Source organism: Manduca sexta, chromosome 2 (genome assembly GCF_014839805.1).
Source record: "Manduca sexta isolate Smith_Timp_Sample1 chromosome 2, JHU_Msex_v1.0, whole genome shotgun sequence".
Classification (NCBI taxonomy): Eukaryota; Metazoa; Arthropoda; class Insecta; order Lepidoptera; family Sphingidae; genus Manduca; species Manduca sexta.
In genome coordinates, this window is record NC_051116.1 from 6,325,169 (window position 1) to 6,344,774 (window position 19,606).

A 19,606-nucleotide genomic window follows, 5' to 3' on the forward strand; every position below is an offset into this window, starting at 1 on the left:
CGTTACCATTACTCCAGAAATTTTCGTCTCATGTACTTTTACTTAAGTGTATTATCTATGCTTTTGCGGACTTCATTTTTTATTTGTATTTTAAGATTCAGTGTCTCGTTTTAAATACATTACAATGAATCGAAAAACACACATCACAATATTATTTTTTCCTAACTAAATTCTAGTTTTAGAACGAGTAAGATATTCTTTTCTCAAATGTTGTCAAGGAAACATAAAAACAGCCAGCAATACCTTTACATTAAATTCTAACGATCATTAAAGCTTTTATCGTACTTTATTTGTTATGTTTTTATTCCCTGTATTTATTTAGTTCCACATTACTACATTTTAAAAATACTATATATATTTCAAAATGTACACTTTTCGATAAAAATATCGACAAAGTAATAAAAAAGGTGGAGAAACTGTCAGTTTCGTATATAAATGAAGTAGGCTGCGAACGTCTCCCTTTTATAACCTCAAAAATGCGCGAGAAGTATAGTGTTCTGATGGCAAAGTGATCTAATTTTATCATTTAATTGGTGTTAAAGTGAACGGATTACCATTATGCCTTCAAAAAAGAGAAAATACAATGCGAGGTTTCCAGCTGTAAGTCGGAAAGTGCTTGAAAATCGCTCGAAAATGGTCAAAATCTGTGTTGTTTTCGTCAATAATTTGGTGAGATTGGTGATACGACATTGTTTGTTTGTAGGGGCGAATCAAGAAGATTATGCAGACAGATGAAGATGTGGGGAAAGTCGCCCAGGCCGTCCCAATCATAATTTATATCCTTTTCAATGTTGTGTGTAAATTTAAAATGCTGTGCCTTACACAGTTTAGGATAAAATGTTTTTGATCGTTGATGGACCTAGTCTATGCTTATTTTTTTCAGTTCTATTTTTAAATTTCAGTTAAATTTACGACTTCGTACCCTATCGTCCTTGATAAACTGTTTTGGCGAGATCATACTTTTATAAATAACTACACAAACATCTTGTTTATATTCTTATTGGTATTTGTTTTACAGAGCACTTATTAGCCATTTTGGAATAGTGTTTTCTGTCTTTCATACCCTCATTATCCAAATATTAGTGTGACATCTACTTTAATAATTTAATCCTAAAATTTATCCCAACAATGAAGTAAAGCAGTGGTCTATAGAATAACCATATCAATACATTTTGGGGTCAATCACTTATGATAACCACATTATGTGATATGAAATAGTGTTGTGTTTACTTCTTAAAGCAATTTGCTTAATATTTTGCTTCCTTAGTTTTGAATAAATATAATTCTCTTATTTCTAATTTGTTTTAAATTTGTTAAAGTAGACAAATAGATGGTTAGATTTATGGTTGAATTTAATTTAAGAGTTATAGGTTCTGTATTCTCATTTAAACTTATGGCCAAATACTTATTTGTAATATAAGTACATATTGATTGTTTAAAATATTTTTGTAAAATTAATTTTATTTACATACCACAATGATTCTTCACTTATTTTGTGGTTAGTCTTGTTTATTGTCATATATTTAAACAAAGTAAAATTTACAATATTTACATCAGTAGTATTTAAATTTTAGTCATAACACCATCTGTTAGGCTATATTTATTGGTTGTTTTATACTCCAGAAATTTAATAATACAATCCATATCCAAATCCATTTGTGATGAATAGAAACAGAGCAAACTGTCAAATTTATTATATTTTTTTTATTTTATGTGAATTTCTATAGCTTTTTATGCCTCTGCCCCAAATTTCTATAACTACATCCATATATGACTCAAAAAGGTATTGGTCTGGTCATTTCGGCATCTCTCACTATTGGCACAATCCTAGTTTCAGTACTGTGTATGAACAATATATTATTTTCATGAAAAGCGTTTTCCCATCTTTCAAGTTCATAAAAATCAAACTTTAAAAACATTATTAGGCAAAGACGGTATTCTCGTCTCCCTTTCACCTGGAATATTAAGAAAACAATGCAAGTTCTATAATACATGCACATATTGCTGGTCCATAGGCTTCTCGTATAGAAGAATCGGGCATATAACTTCCAAATCAAAACATTTTATTATTTTCTTAGGGATATTGTACCTTCTTGAGAATTTCTTGAAACTTTCTTACATCCTGCATATATGTTATAAAACAAAGTCTTCCGATCACATCTCTCTTTCTGAATGTGATAAACTCAAAAACTACCAAACCGATTTTGATAAAATTGGGTATAGGATTAGTTTGAGATCCTGGGAGGACATGGGTTGCTTTTATGCCGGAAAGTTATATAATTGGCGGGAATTTTATCTCAGAAAAAATCTTTCTCATCACGCCTTTATCCCCCAAGGGGTAGCCCACCAGTGCACCCACTTTTCGCCAAGTGTGTTCCGTCCCATGATGTAACGGGGGTAAGCCTTTCGTCATAGCATATTAAAATTGAAGCTGATACCTCTGAAAAGTGTACCGCGCACGCAATCATACGCCACCGATACAGTCTAGTCCTTTCAGCGGTTTATGTACAATGAGAACCAAAATTATAAAGAAAAATTTCACATGTACAGAATTAATCTATACATTATAACATAGAAAACCTTTGGACCACTTTTTAAGCACACTGCGCGCACAAAGGATTGCAAGAATTGGCTTAATTAAAGTTTATATGGGGAAAGAGTGGAGGAAAACAAAATGTATGTATTAATTAATATCAGCCCTGTATTATATACTGTCCCACTGCTGCCATCTCCTCTACTACTGAGTGGGATTAGGCCTTAGTCCACCATGCTGGCCTAGTGCGGATTGGTAGACTTCCCCTGAAAATTCTTATAGAGAGAGAAAAAAAAATATGTATATGTGTCAGAAATGTATAAAATTCAACATTGAATTTCAACCACTAACTACTAGAATGATTACATATAATAAACATAGCAAAAAGATTCTAAGGAACATTGTGTCTATAAATAGAAGTATTCTTAGAATATTTACATGGAAAGGCTTTCCCTTGTTTTGGAATTTTGGTATTATCATTTTATTATTTATGTATAGAGCTTGTTGAATGTTTTCTGTTTTTTTTTATTTTACAACTTATATTCAAAAGTTATAAGGAAACTGAATGAATAATTGTTACAATCATGCTAACATATAAGTATGTGAACATATTTGTTGTTAGTAAGGCATTCTCAAGTTATACCTATTGGTGGTTGGTCTCTCATATGTATGAGTCCGCCTGGGTAGGTACCACCGCAATGTCGTATTTCTGCCGCCAAGCAGCAGTGTAGTCACTGTTGTTTTCCGGTTTGAAAAACACTGGACATAATAAGACATAACATCTCATGTCTCAGGATAGCGAGCGCAGTGGAATGCCAAACAATACTTTATAATTCAAGATGTTGGATGGTGTTTCTACTGTTTATGGGTAGTTTCGCTTATCATCAGGCGAACGGCAAGCTCGTCTCGTCATTCAAAGCAATAAAAAAAGAACCATGCCCATAGGAACTAGGGATTCATTTTTATATACATAGATATATAAACCTAAATTTTATGATATCTGTATGGATGCATCTTATTAATTCATGCAATTAACTGCCTTTGTCACCCTGGTCATAATGTTTGCATCCATAATATAATATTTAGCTGAAATTTTGATATACATAATATCTCATGTACCAGCTATTAGCATAGTTATTCAATCATATTTAGGAAGCTAACATGTAGGTCACTTTACAACCATGGAAACATCTGAGCAAATATACCACAGGTGGTTAACGTCACTTGTAAAAAATTATTTAAAAACATTATTCGTAAAAAGGTATTTTCCTAACACTATATTGGATTGTATAATGAACTTTATGTTGCTTGCGGCTTCCCGCGTGATAAGCGTTTCGCTACAAGTATCTAAAAACAGTATGAAATCTGTTTAAAAATCCTATTATTTAGGAGCAAATGACCGGGACCATAATACCCTGTGTATTAATACAATATTTTTTTTATTTCAATAACAACACACAGCCATTACAGGAACACCCAATTCGAACTGGCGGAACTATTAATAATAATATAAAACTTATAACTATTTATAAAAATAAATTATGTAGTAGAAATGAAAACTAAACATAACAAATAACATAGAAATAGAAGACCTTTGTGCCAAATTTAATCGAATATGTAGGTAGTTATAATTTTGACTTTTCCGACAACCATCATCTCAGTCCGCCCCTGTGACCATGAAGTCTTGGAGAAAACTAAAATATAAAAAACCGCGACTAAATCTGAAAAATAGTTTTATTTTGATCTTACATTCGCGTAAATATAAGAAATCATTATTTAGTTTTATCAAAGAGTTCATCAATGAGACTTACTTAAGCTAACTTAAGCCAAGCTAGCAAGCCTTCTCGTCCCTCTTAAATTGAGCTAGTAAATTCTAGCGCCCCTCATTCCTAAACCATAGATCGATAGCATTCCAATTTAAACTGTCTCAGTTGCGTATTTGTACTGCGATCTGACTGCCGAGGTGAAATCTGCGGTTTGAATCCCGATTCGGGTAGTGATATTGGGTCTGCTCAGTATCAATCTTGAGTCTAGAATTTGATATAGGCCATAAGTTCGCCGCCTATCACATCACGGGACGGAATATTCATAGTGAAAATATGCACTAGTTTAGGGCTGCCATCACCTAAACTGCCGACACCGGATAAGCACGGCAAAAATCCCGGACATTTGGACGAAATATGGATTTTTCCCCGGACATATCTGGAAAAATATTCTTTGCAACAATAATAAAAACATTATCATATTTTTTTTTATTCATTTATACATGCGGATTATTGATTTTTTTACTAAGATATATTTTCATTTATCGCTTATCTATAAAAAAAATGGATTTCCCCTAACAGAAGTGTCCGGGTTTTAACCGAACACTTTTTAAAAACCCCTGCCGGACGGCCCCCGGACGCCCTTCAAACTTGGACAATTTCGGGGAATTCCGTACGAATGGCAGCCCTACACTAGTCAACTAGTTACTCCTCTGCTCCTCGGGAGTAAAAGGTCTGTGTAAGAGCAGTTTAAACTATCGATTTATGTCCTAACACAAGTATATTATATACTTAAAAGGAAACTTCAAATACGGTTTTACTATGTGTATATTATTAGATATGGAAATAAATTTATTATTATTATATTATTATTATTTATAACGTGTTTATAGCAGTTAGTACCTCTCTAAGCGAGATCTGTCCGGTGTTCATTGCATTATTGCATTCATTGATGTCAGTTATCATTCTGTCTCTAACAATGCCCGCCCACATATCGACTTTCATTTGTTAGCGTCTCGGTGCAAATTGATGCTTTTAAATTCGCAATGGTTTTAAATAGTTTGTTAATAAATAACGGTGAACGAAAACATCGTGAGGAAACCTGCATACCTGAGAAGTTCTTTATAGGAATTTCGAGGGTATGTGAAGTCTACCAATCCGCACGAGGCCAGCGTGATGGACTAAGGTCTAATCCCTCTCATAAGTAGACGAGGCCAGTGCCCAACAGTGGGACAGCATAATTATATGCTAAATAAAAAAATGCCGGTTGGTTTGTTTAACCTTTTAGCAATTTTAATAAGGGACTAAATTAGGTTATTTTTCTATGTATAGCAATATAGTACTAATAAAATATTCGCAATCAATATGCGTGGGCGTGGGACGTCCCCTGGCCAGATGGCGAGACGACTTACACAAGAGGGCAGCGACTGGATGCATAAAGCAGTAGACCGGGCTCTGTGGCGTACCTTGGGAGAGGTCTATGTCCAACAGTAGACTGCAACGGGCTGATGATGATGATGAATCAATATCCCTCTCCATATCTAACTAACCCCGTAACAAAAGTTATGGCGTTAGCTGTAATAACACAATGCCAATGTACTTAGGAATTTCGACCCGAAATAAATAAAATGGTTTTGTAATTATTCTGCCCTGTTTCGTCAAAGAGTTAAATCATCACTCTGTGAAATATAAAAAGAAAATAATTACGTAGATAATAATACTACGTTACGATTATTTAAATAAGGAAGGACAAAAAAATATAATTTGTCAGTTCGGATTCAGCCTACATTTTGGTCGTCGAGCGACAGTCGCTAGCGACAAGTTGACAGTGCGTAATAGCTCTAAGCCGTGATGTTTTTCGCTTTGAAATTCATAGTTTATACCAGTGGCGATGGATGACATTTTTGACACCCACAAAATCACACAATTAGGGCACCCACTTTTCGCCAAGTGAGTTTCATCCCATGATGTCATAGGGGGCGAACCTATCGCCATATAGGGGAAAAATTCCAGACTCCGGGCTGATACTGAGCAGAAAAACCCAAATATCACTTTGCCCGATCCGGGAATCGAAACCAGGGCCTCAGAGCGCTGCTGTAGCACGCATGCAGTACAACTACGCCACCGAGGCAGTCCGACAACATATAGGCACTACTAATATAAAATGCAGTTTAAAAATCGTAATGATAATTACATTTTACATAGGTTACAAAAGGGAAGCCGGTAGGAATCGAGTTATACCCTTAGCCACTGGTGTATAAAAGAAAGAAAGAAAATACATTTATTATTTATATAAACGTATATTATTGTATACAATGCCTCTTAAAATGTACTGACGGTTACATTCGCGCCAAAAGTAGATTATATTTAATGTTATGTTTGTAATTGTTCAGTTAGGTCACGAATCACAGCGACGACACTAATTTGAATTTTATTTTTGGCTTTCGTAATTCTGTGTTGTGATGATTTTCTGTTTTCGTGGATAAGCATTTTGGATCGATTTTCCTTATACATGAGAGCTTTGCACTGTATACCTACTGTAGGCTAGTAGTCTCTATAAATAAAATTCATTAGCTATTGTCTCCATCATTTTTTTAACGATTTATACGAAATTGAAATGTAAAAAAAAAAATGTTAAAAAATCCAGTTGTTGGAAATGTGCCCTCTCAATTGATTATTTATTCAAATTACGAGGGGAGCTTGCGCACGAAGGAAATGTTTTATTATTACTAAAAAATAGGGCATAAATTCAACCATTAAATCTTCTCATTTATTATTAAACAATGGAATGGCGAGATGAGTTATATGCCTGATGGTAAGCGCTCCAACTACACGTAAACAGCAACATCATCCGCATCACGCGGTCAGCTATGATTGGGCCACGTGTGACGACCTATTTTACGTCTAATTTCAGTTGGATATCGCAGTATTTTTTTTATTATTTTTTATTTTGTTTATTAAGTGATGGGTGTTGCTACCGGCTTCCCCCGAAATTAAATGCTTTCCCGTCATTAAAGTCCCAATACCACTGTATAGATCTATAGCCGCGGCGGCTATACCAGCGCTATTAAAAATATTAACCACGAGAGATAGTTACCGGGATTTTTCGTTATACACCCCCGGCAAAGTGACCTCACTGCACCTGATGGTAAGTGGAGTGGGGTCCAATAGATTGTCGACTGACGAGAGATGATTACCCCTTCAGAGTCGACACAATTTTGCCGGCCTGTTGAAACCGCATATTCATTCACAGGCTGATTCCAGAACGCACCTTCGTGGGCAATTATGGCAGATATCCGAGCGGATATCCCTATGATATCATAGGACGGAACACACTTGGCGAAAAATTGGTGCCCTGGTTGCGCCTCTCCATACCTCTTCGAGGATAAATGCGTGATGTGTGTTTATTTTAATGTAGTATTATTCATCATGAGGCTTTCTGTCTTAATTTTAGTTCTCATTATCAGTAAAGTCGCGTAGACGTACTCGTTTACGATTGGACCGCCCGGAGCGGGGCATTACCACTGTCTTGCATAATATCAAGGAAATTACAGCTTGCGTGTCGTGTGAGCGAAATTTGTAGAGGTCTGAACTTCCTTCCTTAATCCTTATATTTCTCGTGACTGCCAGCGTTTTTTATTCTTTGGTATTGTGTGTTTTTTTGGACCGTGCACATCCCCAACGGATATTTTCTTCATTGACAGTGCCAGTCGAAGTTACTCCTACGTTGCTTTTGGTGTCGCTTGAACAAACAAGCTAAGCTATAAAATACCCGACTTATAAGCTACATATAACTTTGACTTTGCGGATGACCAACACTTCAATCCCCCCCGTGAACACGAAGGCTGTAGTCTTCGAAACGTCGGGAGAAAATTAAAATATAAATACCGCGATAAAATCCGGAAAATAGTTTAATTTTAATGTCTAATACTCGCGTAAACATAAGAAATTATATAAATAACAAAAAATAAAACCTCCTTTATAAATCACTAAAAACCAAAAAAATATTTAACATTATCTGTATATTGTTACCAATTTTGGAGTCGGTACCTAATAACCTCCTCCTTTTTTGAAGTCGATTAAAGACCTGTCAATTTCTGGAAATCTGAATTATTAAGAATAGTGTGTTCATATCATCGCGCTGGGGTTAGTCGGCCGCTCTCATGTTATCGAAGGAAGCGAGTTATCGCAGAGATGTTCCTGCCTAATAGGGTGACAACATGTCAAGTGTTTTACAGGATATTATATTTAGACATGAACTTATTGATCCTTATTTTCGTAAAATGTATGCAGGATAGTATAAAGTCTTGTATTTTTATTATTTCTTGTTTACCGCGCAGGCTACACTGCGCATTCCGTGCTCAATAAAAAATATCGGATAGGGTATTAATGATATATGTAATCATATTATCAGCCCTGTATTATATATGTTACCACTGCTTGGAGCGAGACTCCCCTAATACCGAGAGGTATTAGGCCACAGTCCATCACTGTTGGAAGTAGATAGGACTGCTTTGATTAGTGATAGTTCCATTGCAATAGTTAGTTGTCGACAGAATGAGAGCGTCTTCGGCGTATCATAAAGTAGAAAACATAAAGCTTTTGTTGACGTTGATATTTTAATATAAAGTCCCGTATTTTCGTATTTGGAATGTCCTTTAAAATGGATATCTAATGGCCACCGTTATGCAGATAAATACAGATTTGGTGTTGTTTATTTAAAATATGTGACTCATCTCGCGTACATGCGCTGTATTGGGTCCGTTTTAATGCGTAAATACTGTTGGTTTTCGTAATAAAGTCTGGCGAGCAGTGGCGAAGGGGAAATATCGATGGCTCCTAAGTAGACTGTCGTATTTGGGAAAATTGCGACACTCAGTGTTAAGTATGCAATACGGGACACAAGTGAAAAAAACGCTGGCTCGTAGCGCACTAATTTATTAGCCCATCGACAAGGGCGTGTACGCAGAAAGCTATACATTTTAGCGTTTCTTTATCTAAGTACTGTTTACTACCAAACCCATTTAATTCAAAGTTAATAAGCGAAAAAACACTTCATTAATAATAATTTATTAACTTTTTTTAATGTGTTTTGGTAGTACACAGTACCGACATTAGGGAACGTTAAAAAAGTGAATTTCGTTATTTTTTTCAGATACGACAGTTTACTTAGTAGTCATCCTTGTTTGAAGAGGTAATCGGACAAAAAGATTGCGTTAGTTTAAACATATAACGGGTAATTTAACAGAAAACAAAAAGACAAACAAATAAACCTAAAAGGGAAGCCGGTAGGAATCGGATTATATGGACCCTTAGCCTCTGCAGATTATAATTCTCCATCATGTCCACTCTGTTTTAACGACGTTACGCCATTGCTGGCTAGGTACTTTGTTTGTATTTCAGCTGCGATGTGTTCTTACTGTATAAGGGATACTAAAGGTAGTTTAGTTTGTTCAATTAGTAGGTATCATAACCTCTCCACATTTGAAAATTACATTAAAATCCGATCTGTAGTTTCGGAGATGTGCACTAACATACAGATAATCAGACAAAAGGTTTGTAAAAATCGCTGATTTGTGTTCCATTACTTTTTTTTTATTATTTTTAATACTTTTCTTTCAATATACGGACACCTTTCTGCTATTTAGTTATATGTTTATATATAGGTACTCTTTAGGCAGCTTGTAATTGGGAAATAACAGATGACGTCACATAAAAATAATCTTATCAATAACGCTGGCATGGTTTAAATTTAAATATCGAACGGGAAATCTATTAAGAACAAAGAAATTGCAATAAAATTCGCATTACGATCGCGAGATTTCAATACGTAGCACTTAATCATCGAGTTAAGATATTTATACACACAGTGCGTATGCGTCACTATACTAGATCATAACTAAAGTTAACTTTTTATTGAGCATGCGTGACGCGGTTGGCACGTGACGTCACTGTGTTGTAAAGTGAACCGAATTAGATTAAAAGTTCGGGTGAGTGCGCGTACTTATAGAAGTACTGTACTATTTCTATTTCTTCGCTGAGATTCACAAGTCATTTTTTAGGCACACCAACTGTAGTGATCATTAGAGCGTTAATGTAATCCCAATTAATAAATATGGCATTATGACCTTAATATCTAATGTCCTATGGATGATAGCTCAAATCGTAGTAATTTAAATTTCTTTCTGGCTCAGGAGACATATTCCTTGTCATTTAATATAATATTTTAACATTTATTATAATTACAACAGGTTTTTTTATAGTTAACTAACTACCCGCCCGTTTTCGCATGGGTAGTAGAGCATATATGATGTATGCTTACTTTATCTTTATTATACACATAAACCTTTCGCTTGAATCATTACGCCCATTGGTGAAAAGCGAATGAAAATCTGTCGTATAGTTTTTGAGTTTATCGTCTTGAGATGCGGTGGGGAGGCATTTTTTATAGTAAGGACGTTGTTTTAAGATTTCATGTACTCACGATCAAAGAATCTAGAATTTTTTTATGATATCATTCTATGTTAATTGATATGTTTATGTTTACTATGTTTCTAAAAACAACCTTTATTAAGAGCTGATTGTTGCTAAAGTTATTATAATGTATATGTCGGAGTGAAACTGTTTACTTGGTTATTTTTTTACATGACCGGTAAAGTTTCACCGGTGTATATTTATTTTCCAGACAGTTATTCAATTATTGAAACACTTCTTTACTTCACTAACAATTTACTGCATAGTAACACTAGCGGAATACACAATGTGCTCGGTTCGAGCGTCCAAATAAGACTCGTACAAAAACTTCTACAAGATTGAGCTCTCGTCGTTCGGCCGGTCCTTATATTGACAGCAGTCGACCTCCCTTCTCTTCTAATACTTCCTCGATGTAATGATAGATGGCGCCACTATCGCCCCGGAAATTCACCAATTGAACGAATAACGAGGTGCTGCGGCGACATATACATATTCATATTATGTTATTATCGCTGCATGCAGCTTCCGATAGATTAGTCTGGAAACCTTTGAGAGAAGCCTATCGTCACAATGGCCATCCTGTAACAAATTATCAGTGAGGAAAAGTGATATTTTCCAAAAGGAAACTCTTCACAACATATAGGTACTAATATGTATGAATGCGGTCTGCAAATCGTTCTAATGATAATTCGATTTTACATAAAGGGAAGCCGGCAGGAATCTGGTTATATGGACCCTTAGCCACTGCAGATTATAATTCCCCATCATGTTCAGTCTGTTTTAAATCTCACTTATGGTGCAGCCAATTGTTTACTGGTATGTAATAATATGTTCATGCTGTGACAGCCTGTAATTAAAACTGCACTGCAGCAATTATTTACTGTAATGTTACAAATAGTTATGTATGGTGTATGTTTTGTTGGTTGTCCAAATAAATAAATAATATGTCATGATGTTTCCCTCACAAAGATTATTTTAAGAACACGTTTTTGAAATAAATATCACTGATACAATATGTTACTACCATAAAACTCCTTGACTGTCCGATATCGGCCAACACCGCGCACCCTGGAGTTGTTCGTGGAGTCCCTACTCAGCAAGGCGATGCAGGTGACGCTGACGAGGAACGCGAAGACCCTCAGCCCGTCCCACGTCAAGCAGTGTATCCTGGCAGAGTCCAGGTTTGACTTCCTGAGGGATTTGGTGAGTGAATTTTTGATATAAGGAAATTTTCGGGAGGCTGACATAGAAGTATACAGGTCTAATTTCTTGAGGCCTTTAAAACAGAGAGCCAGACACAGAGATTTATGGTGAACGTAATGGCAAGTTACTGCTGCAACTAATTTTATAATAAAAATTATCAAATATGAAAAAAAACACGGAGTTGGTGTTTTTAGTTTTTGTGACAGAGCCATCTCGAAAATAACTCAAGCTATACTAATGTGATTTAAACTTGAGATTGTGATGTGTTAACTTTTAACTCTCTTCCTCGATAGTAAATATCATCTTAATTAAAAAGTATTCTAATAATTCCAGGTAAAAAACATCCCAGACGTGTCCGCGGCGGAGGAGAAAGAAATGATGAGCGCTGAGAGTTCGCCAAATTCGTCAAGGTCGGTGCAATCGATCTTCTTTTATTGATTACAGTAAACATTCTTACACTACTGGGTTTTGTTAGTTTTATTATGGGCTTATACAGTAAAAATCCACTTTAGATCTTCAATATAGTCAACTTATAGTTAAGTTACCGATTAACAAGGCAATATGAGTATCAAGTATTAACCTAACATTGTAAGTGTTGACTTGGATCTCAATAGATTTATTAGCGAGGCACTACGATTGTAAACTCTAATTGAATTGTATCGTATGTCTTCAGATGCTCAGAAGTGACCGCGCCGCCGCGCAGGATAGCGCGCGAAGACTCGAATAGTTCAAGCAGCTCTGACGTCAGAGTACAACCTCCGCCAATCATAGCGCCGCATCTCAAGCGAGCGCTCTCCGCCGAGACCGAAATACCCCACAAAACACCCAAAATGGAGACAATCACCTCACCCGTAGTCTCCCTCGACACAGCTATAGATCTGTCCAAAAAGTCCACGGAAGAGAAGCCGATAAGAACGGCCAACTTCTACCAAGAGACGCTACCCGAGGAGATACCACACAAAAGTGTCATAACCGTCAACCCCACGTACGCCTCCCCACAGCCTTCGACGAGTTACACGAATCTGACACCTATAGAACCCGTACACAGAATAGAAATTCCAGTGCCAAAACCGTTTGAAGGGCGATCCGTGACGCCCAGGACGCCGGTGACTCCGATCCTAAATATAGACTTCACGAAGAATCTGACCAAACCGGAGATCAAAGTTCTGGATACGACAGCGGCGAACATCATGGGCATGCCTAAGAATGACAAGTTAAAAGTTCAGAGGCAAATTTCAAAGCACAAGGAAATAAAGAAGGTCGAGTTGAAGCCGCTTGCGCCGCCGCTTCCGGTCGACATAGATCGTTTGAATTCCGGTAATCTACAAATAGACGAGGACTATGATACCTGAATATGTTTTGTTTGTTTTTTCGTGTTTTAAGGAGTTTTTGATGTCGCCGTGTTTGTTGTTTGAACGGTTTTTGTTTTTTATTCTGTGTTGACAGGTGACGCTGTCAGTGTCAGTTTGACAGTGACGTGTGTTCGTTTAAACGACAGATACGGCTTCGAAGTCACGTTGTTTACCAACTTAGGTATAAACGGTAAGTTTAGGTCAGAGTAATTTTTTTGTTTTTTTTTTTTTATACGCTGAATAACAATGATATTCGTAGGTGTTTCATAGTTGAATATAAGTTAAATGGATAATGTGACTGTATGTGTATCAAAGTCTGTGTGTGTGAGGTATTTTGTATTAAGAATGAGATTTCTGTGTTTTTTTAAGGTGTGATGAATGACTTGGATATACGGCGGTGTTGCCAATACAAATATTGTCTTATTATTCAGTAAGATATTTTCCTTTTTGGCAAAACCGATATTCAGAACTTTTTTTTTACAAAGTGCCGGTAATAAATGATTATAATAGTATATGAAATTTTACTTTAAAATCCGTGTCGTAAGGCTTAAATTACTACATAAAGGTAAACCACGCGTTTCCGTCTACGATTGGCTAATATTAAAAAGTTATCGGCGTTGTTAAATATTATTTTTATTTTTGTAAAGTGAATTTAGAGATTATTGATGTGAATTTGTAAAATGTCTGACGTATTTTGGCTTCAGCAATAAGTTTACGTCTAATCCAATGATTATAATTTAAGGTGACAACATAAAGCTGTATGTAACTAAAACAACTACAGTACTCGGCAGTAAGTATTCCGCGAGTTAATAGAAAATGAGTCCATAGTTATCAATAAAATATCATTTAAATGTGATATAGGCGACGCACAAAGTTGAAGCCGATATTTATACGAACCATGTATTACCCACTATCCCACTGCTGGGCACGGGCCTCTGCTACTGAGAGGTATTAGGCCTTAGTCCACCACGCTGGCTTAGTACGGATTAGTAGACTTCACATACCCTCGAAATTCATATAGAAAACTCAGGTATGCAGGTTTCCTCACGATTCTGTCCTTTACAGTTAAAGGAAGCGATAATTCACAATAACTTTTTTAAAGTCAGATGCCCATGGGTTCTGAACCTGCGGACATTCGTCTCGGCAGTCATTCCACTCCCAACTAGGTTATCGCTTCTTGATATATTTAAGTGCGATTAATATTTTCTGCCGTGTACTGTACGGAGATTATTCAGTTGGTAATTAATATTAAGCTCATTTATGTATTGTCCAATTATCGCATTCAAGCTTTAATATGCCACTATCGATATATAGTCAACTGCAAATGATTGTAATACAACTTGGTTTTTATTCGTGCATGCATTCGTCAGCATTGACGTATATTTTATAGACACGTCAATATAAACTATTTGTTCAAAATCTGAATTAAAATGGCAACCAAAACGTCACTGTTATAACCTATTTATTCACTTGAACAAATAATTTCACTTTTTTGACATATTTTTATTCACATTCAGGTTTACACTTAGACTCGAGTTCTTATATTATAACCGCCACACCGTACATAACCACACGCTGGCAATTTTGAAATCATACTAAAGTCAGGTGTACGGATTGCAGTACAGTTGAGTCGAACACAATGAGTGTAGAGAAAGCTAAATCTAGTACGTAGTCCATATATATCGATGTTCGTAAGAGGTTGACGTACATACCAGTGCCGAATGGTCTATATAACTTGAATCCGGATACCCTTTTGTGATTTATATAAAAACTGCAAACCGTATTTATGTATATTAGTAGTACTTATATATTGTGCAGGCTATTCTCCCTTAGAAAATATCTCAATTCGCCACTGGTACATACTACATACATAATTACTCCCCTGTGTTAACGCCATTATGTGTACAAAACAAAATGTATTAAGCGCCTTTATCATGTTTATGATCAGCGACTCGTCAAATATTAACCGACAAAATTTAAAAGTCCCACTGTTAGCTATGACGTATGATATAGGTACTATCTTCATTAGTCTAATATTTCTGTCGGATATCATTTACTTGATTATTGTAAAAGGCCCTAAAAATATGTTGAGTATATATAAATGTTTATAAACTCTGCATTTTATTGAAATAAAACTATATTTCGGATTTTATCACGGTTTTTTCTATTATGATTTTAGTCTCGCATTTCACAAACTTTGCAGCCTTAAAAAATTATAATATAAAAAACTGAGAAAAAATAGGAAAATAGTTTTATTTCAATGTCCAACATTCGTGTACACCTAATATATCATTATCTACATTTTAATATCAAATTTGCAATAATTCATAACACTGTAAATTGAAATCTAAAAAATTTACTTCATGATCCCATCCAAAATTCCAGGCTGCGACCGCGCCTGCCTTGTGTATGGTCGCTATCCGGGCGGATATAAAATACATCCTACCACCAGCAATATAAACACAATAGACATTTATATATGCGTTAGTGTGGACATGATCGTAAATGATTGTAAATCAAATTAGAATATATAGGAATATGTGTATAATATGTTCTATATCAGGAATGGCGAACCATTGGCACGCGAGTCAGTGGCGGCACGAGACAAAATAATTCGGGCACGCCTATAATATCCCAAGTCCCAACAAAAATGGACTGCCTCGATAGCGTAGTTCTACTGCATGCGCGGTACGGCAGCGCCTGAAGTCCTGGGTTCAAATTCCGGGTCGGGCAAAGTGATATTTGGGTTTTACTGCTCAGTATCAGCCTGGAGTCTGGGATTTATGCCCGATATGACGATAGGCTCGCCCCCTACCACATCATGAGACGGAACACACTTGTCGAAAAATAGGTGCCTTGTTTGCGCCTCTACATACCGCTTCGGGGATAAATGTGTGTTGTTTGTGTTAAAATTTTGTTCGGACATAACAACAGATCGCTAATAAGGGGCATTCGGACAGATAAGGACAGCTTTGGATGGCAAGTTACCGACAGATTATATATTTTTTAATAATGGCACGTTTATAAAGGTTCGCCACCCCTGTTTAATATAGACAGGGGAGTGCGGTAGAATACAAAAAACTGAGAATGTTTTCTGGTGCTCCTAGCATTGTAAAGGCACGTCAAATATAATAAAAACTCATTTGTGAAAAAAAATGACGTCATAATGTTTGAACCATTTTGTGATGCAAGTTTATACTTTAAGTTACAACAGTAAAACTCATTTGTGATAAACATTGACGTCATAATGTTTGAACCATTTCGTGATGCTGTTATATACGCTAAATTTACAGCAGTTTCTTTAAAATGTATAATTGTATTACTGCACTAATGAGAGTTACTACATCAAAGTTATATCACAGAGCAATGTCCATTCATAGACGCGCATGCCCAGAAGCAAACACTGAAAATCATAGTGTTACTGTTTAGGTACTAAAAACTAAAATGTCAGAAGACTGCCAGATTGATATAATAAAAATAATCATAACCTCACTAAAAATCATAAATGATACACAAATACGAGATGAATGATTTGATTACTAGTATTAAATCAAAATTGCTGTTATTAAATTTAATGCGATATTGCTATCATTTATTATTTATTAATACATTTACAAAATATGTTTTTGGCGAACACGGCCGAATTGATTTTCCGCCATTTTGAAAGTTACACGGTCATTTTAATTCCTCAGTAATAAAATAATAAAAACTTCTGGCAGACTTTTAATAGTGCTTAATTTTTTAAATTAAAATTAGAAGCAATTTGAATTGCTGAAGTTCATCAACTCGTACTAAAATAGGCATTGCTTTCATAGTAAAGCTACAACAATATTGATTCTTCAGAATACAAAAAAATAATATAAGTAGTGAAAAAACAAATACTTATAGGTAATATATCGCCTCCACCGCATCCTTATTTCAATGTCAACATACCACAGTTACCTCCGCAGTTGGTTGAGTTAATACATTTTTATGTTGTTAGCAGATGTCGCCCTTTGCATAGGTCGGTTAGCACAAAAACGCTGTTTCTAAGACTAAATCGACGGTTGAAAGGCTGATGACTTAAGCGACATTTCCTTTTCGAAAAAATTTAACTAGCTTAAAAAAACATAGAAAAAAGTGCTGATTATGCATATGTATGAAACTTAGTGTCGCAAAAAATGTCGTTTAAGTAAGTTAGCCTTTCAAAAGTCGGAATTAATTAAGCTGTTGTATAAAATCTTTACGATTACGTGTACGGGAACTCCTACTTCAAGATTTTACGGACATACGGCCGATATTTAATGATCCCAATCGCTATCTTTAGATCGATCTCGATGATCAAAGTAAAGTTTCAATGGAGTTGTTTAAGAGTATTGCCTGACGTGATTGCACGTGGGAGGAGATATTATTCTCTAATTTAGGCCTAAGCTATCTATAAGCATGTGGAACTTTTTTCTGATTTCCCATTTTCCGATCGATTTGAAGATAGTAATTGTGATCGTTATTGGACTGTGTTGTGAATGAGTATTATGTAAGGATACAGATCATTTTCATTTCTGGGATCATTTTTGGGTTGGATCATTTGTACACGGTCCAGTTGAGTCGTTAGTATATATTTTGTCAAAGTAAAACCGCTATGTAGCCTCAGTGAGAAGTGTAGATGTTATGCTGCTGTTAGAATTACATTGAACTGTCCCTTAGCACCCTGCCCTCTCGTCTGAATACGGCCCCTTTTGATCAAATACGCGCATTTTTGTTAAAATCGTAAAAAAATCGCAAATTAACTTGATTGTCTTCATATAGCTGTAATTAGAGGAAATATGTTATATGTGGAATGTAATTGGTATTTATGGAATGTATTGACTATATTTGTGAGCGATTCGATCAAATGATGCCAAAATTTGAACTTTCAATAGTTACATTTTATCTTGGACTATTCTATGATGCGACAGAGAGTAGAATCGTTGGTAGACGGCACCAGCTTAAAAATACAGTCCTTTGAAATCTTTATATATGTCTCATAAGTTTGTTTGAAATAAAATTATAGTGAGAATTATAGTGCGGATTCAGAAATTTGCAACGGGGGGCAAAAGTCATGTGTTAAAATAATTTACACTTGAATTTCGTCGTCTAAGCAAATATATGGCTGGACTCCGCTATATTTGTACCAAAACTGTATGTTCTTACGTATAAAAATGCGAGAAAATCGAGTGTAAATATTGTCAACACAATACTTGTATTTAAAATATTGTATAATATATCATCTTCCATAGTTATAACATACATTAAGTGATTTCTCATTCTAGTAAACTAAGGTGTATAATGACAGGGGGGTCAAGTCCCCCGATTTTCTTCCGTACCCCATGTCAATTTAACGACCAAAAACATTTTTGTTCATGTTAGGAACGTCCGAAATATATAAGCAATAATACATGCAGGTAGGATTTGTATGATAAGAGTGTGTATGTTACTATTGTTGTAATTTATGTTATAGAAATACAAATTGGTGATACGTAATGTGGATTTTTATTTTTTATGATTTCATGTCTCTTCGTACCCAAAGAAGCTTTGTTTAATTCTATAATTATTATTGAGCCAATATAATTATTGAGCCCATAGTTAAGGTTTAGTGATGCACTTACCGGAGAATTAAACGCTTGAGGAACAAATGCAATACGGCTGGGGGACCAGTCCCCCAATTACCTCGTTGAATCCGTGGTGTTAATTTTAAAGGCACAATCATGTTAATTAATCAAACGTATCACGGTTACTACTACTATCTACTGATAGGTTATAAGTTAGGGGGTTGAAGGATAGGTGGGACAAACTTAGAAAAATACCTCGCTATTGCTGGGCATGGACTATGGGCCTTTTGTTGTATTCGGCGACATTTTACTTTGCTCCGGCCAGCTGCCCCTCGAGAAAAGCCGTAGCTACGCAAAAGCTTTCAGTACCTGCCCTTTAATCAATTGGTAGTGGGGATTTTTCCAGCCTACGTTGTGCAAGAGGAAACGTACGTATCAAGAAACAGACTTGAATTTGAGGATTTGCGCTGGATATCATGAAAAGCATTTCTGATTTCATACCGAGTATGGATAAAAGATAAGCCCCCTTCTACTTTCTTACTAAAGCCGATGCTAGATAAAACTGTAGTTACTGATCAACGAGCTTTTACAATAAACGATCTCAATCTTAATCCTGAAAATTGGTCTAAATTAATTGATTTCAACAAATGAAAAAAGCAATTGATAGCGTTCATTGAAAATGGTGGCAAGTGCGCTAGTTTGCTGTCTTACTGG

General features: G+C 35.7%; 1 protein-coding gene across 1 annotated transcript; it reads left to right on the plus strand.

Moving 5' to 3' along the window:
- Positions 1 to 410: 410 nt before the first annotated feature.
- On the plus strand, positions 411 to 18,824 carry LOC115456350 (transcription regulator complex subunit bur6). The gene is made up of 5 exons (XM_030185369.2): positions 411 to 600; positions 704 to 776; positions 11,831 to 11,973; positions 12,307 to 12,383; positions 12,647 to 18,824. The coding sequence occupies exons 1-5, from the start codon at positions 559 to 561 to the stop codon at positions 13,323 to 13,325; spliced, it is 1,014 nt and encodes a 337-aa protein (XP_030041229.1). The 5' UTR covers positions 411 to 558; the 3' UTR covers positions 13,326 to 18,824.
- The last annotated feature ends 782 nt before the right edge of the window (positions 18,825 to 19,606 follow it).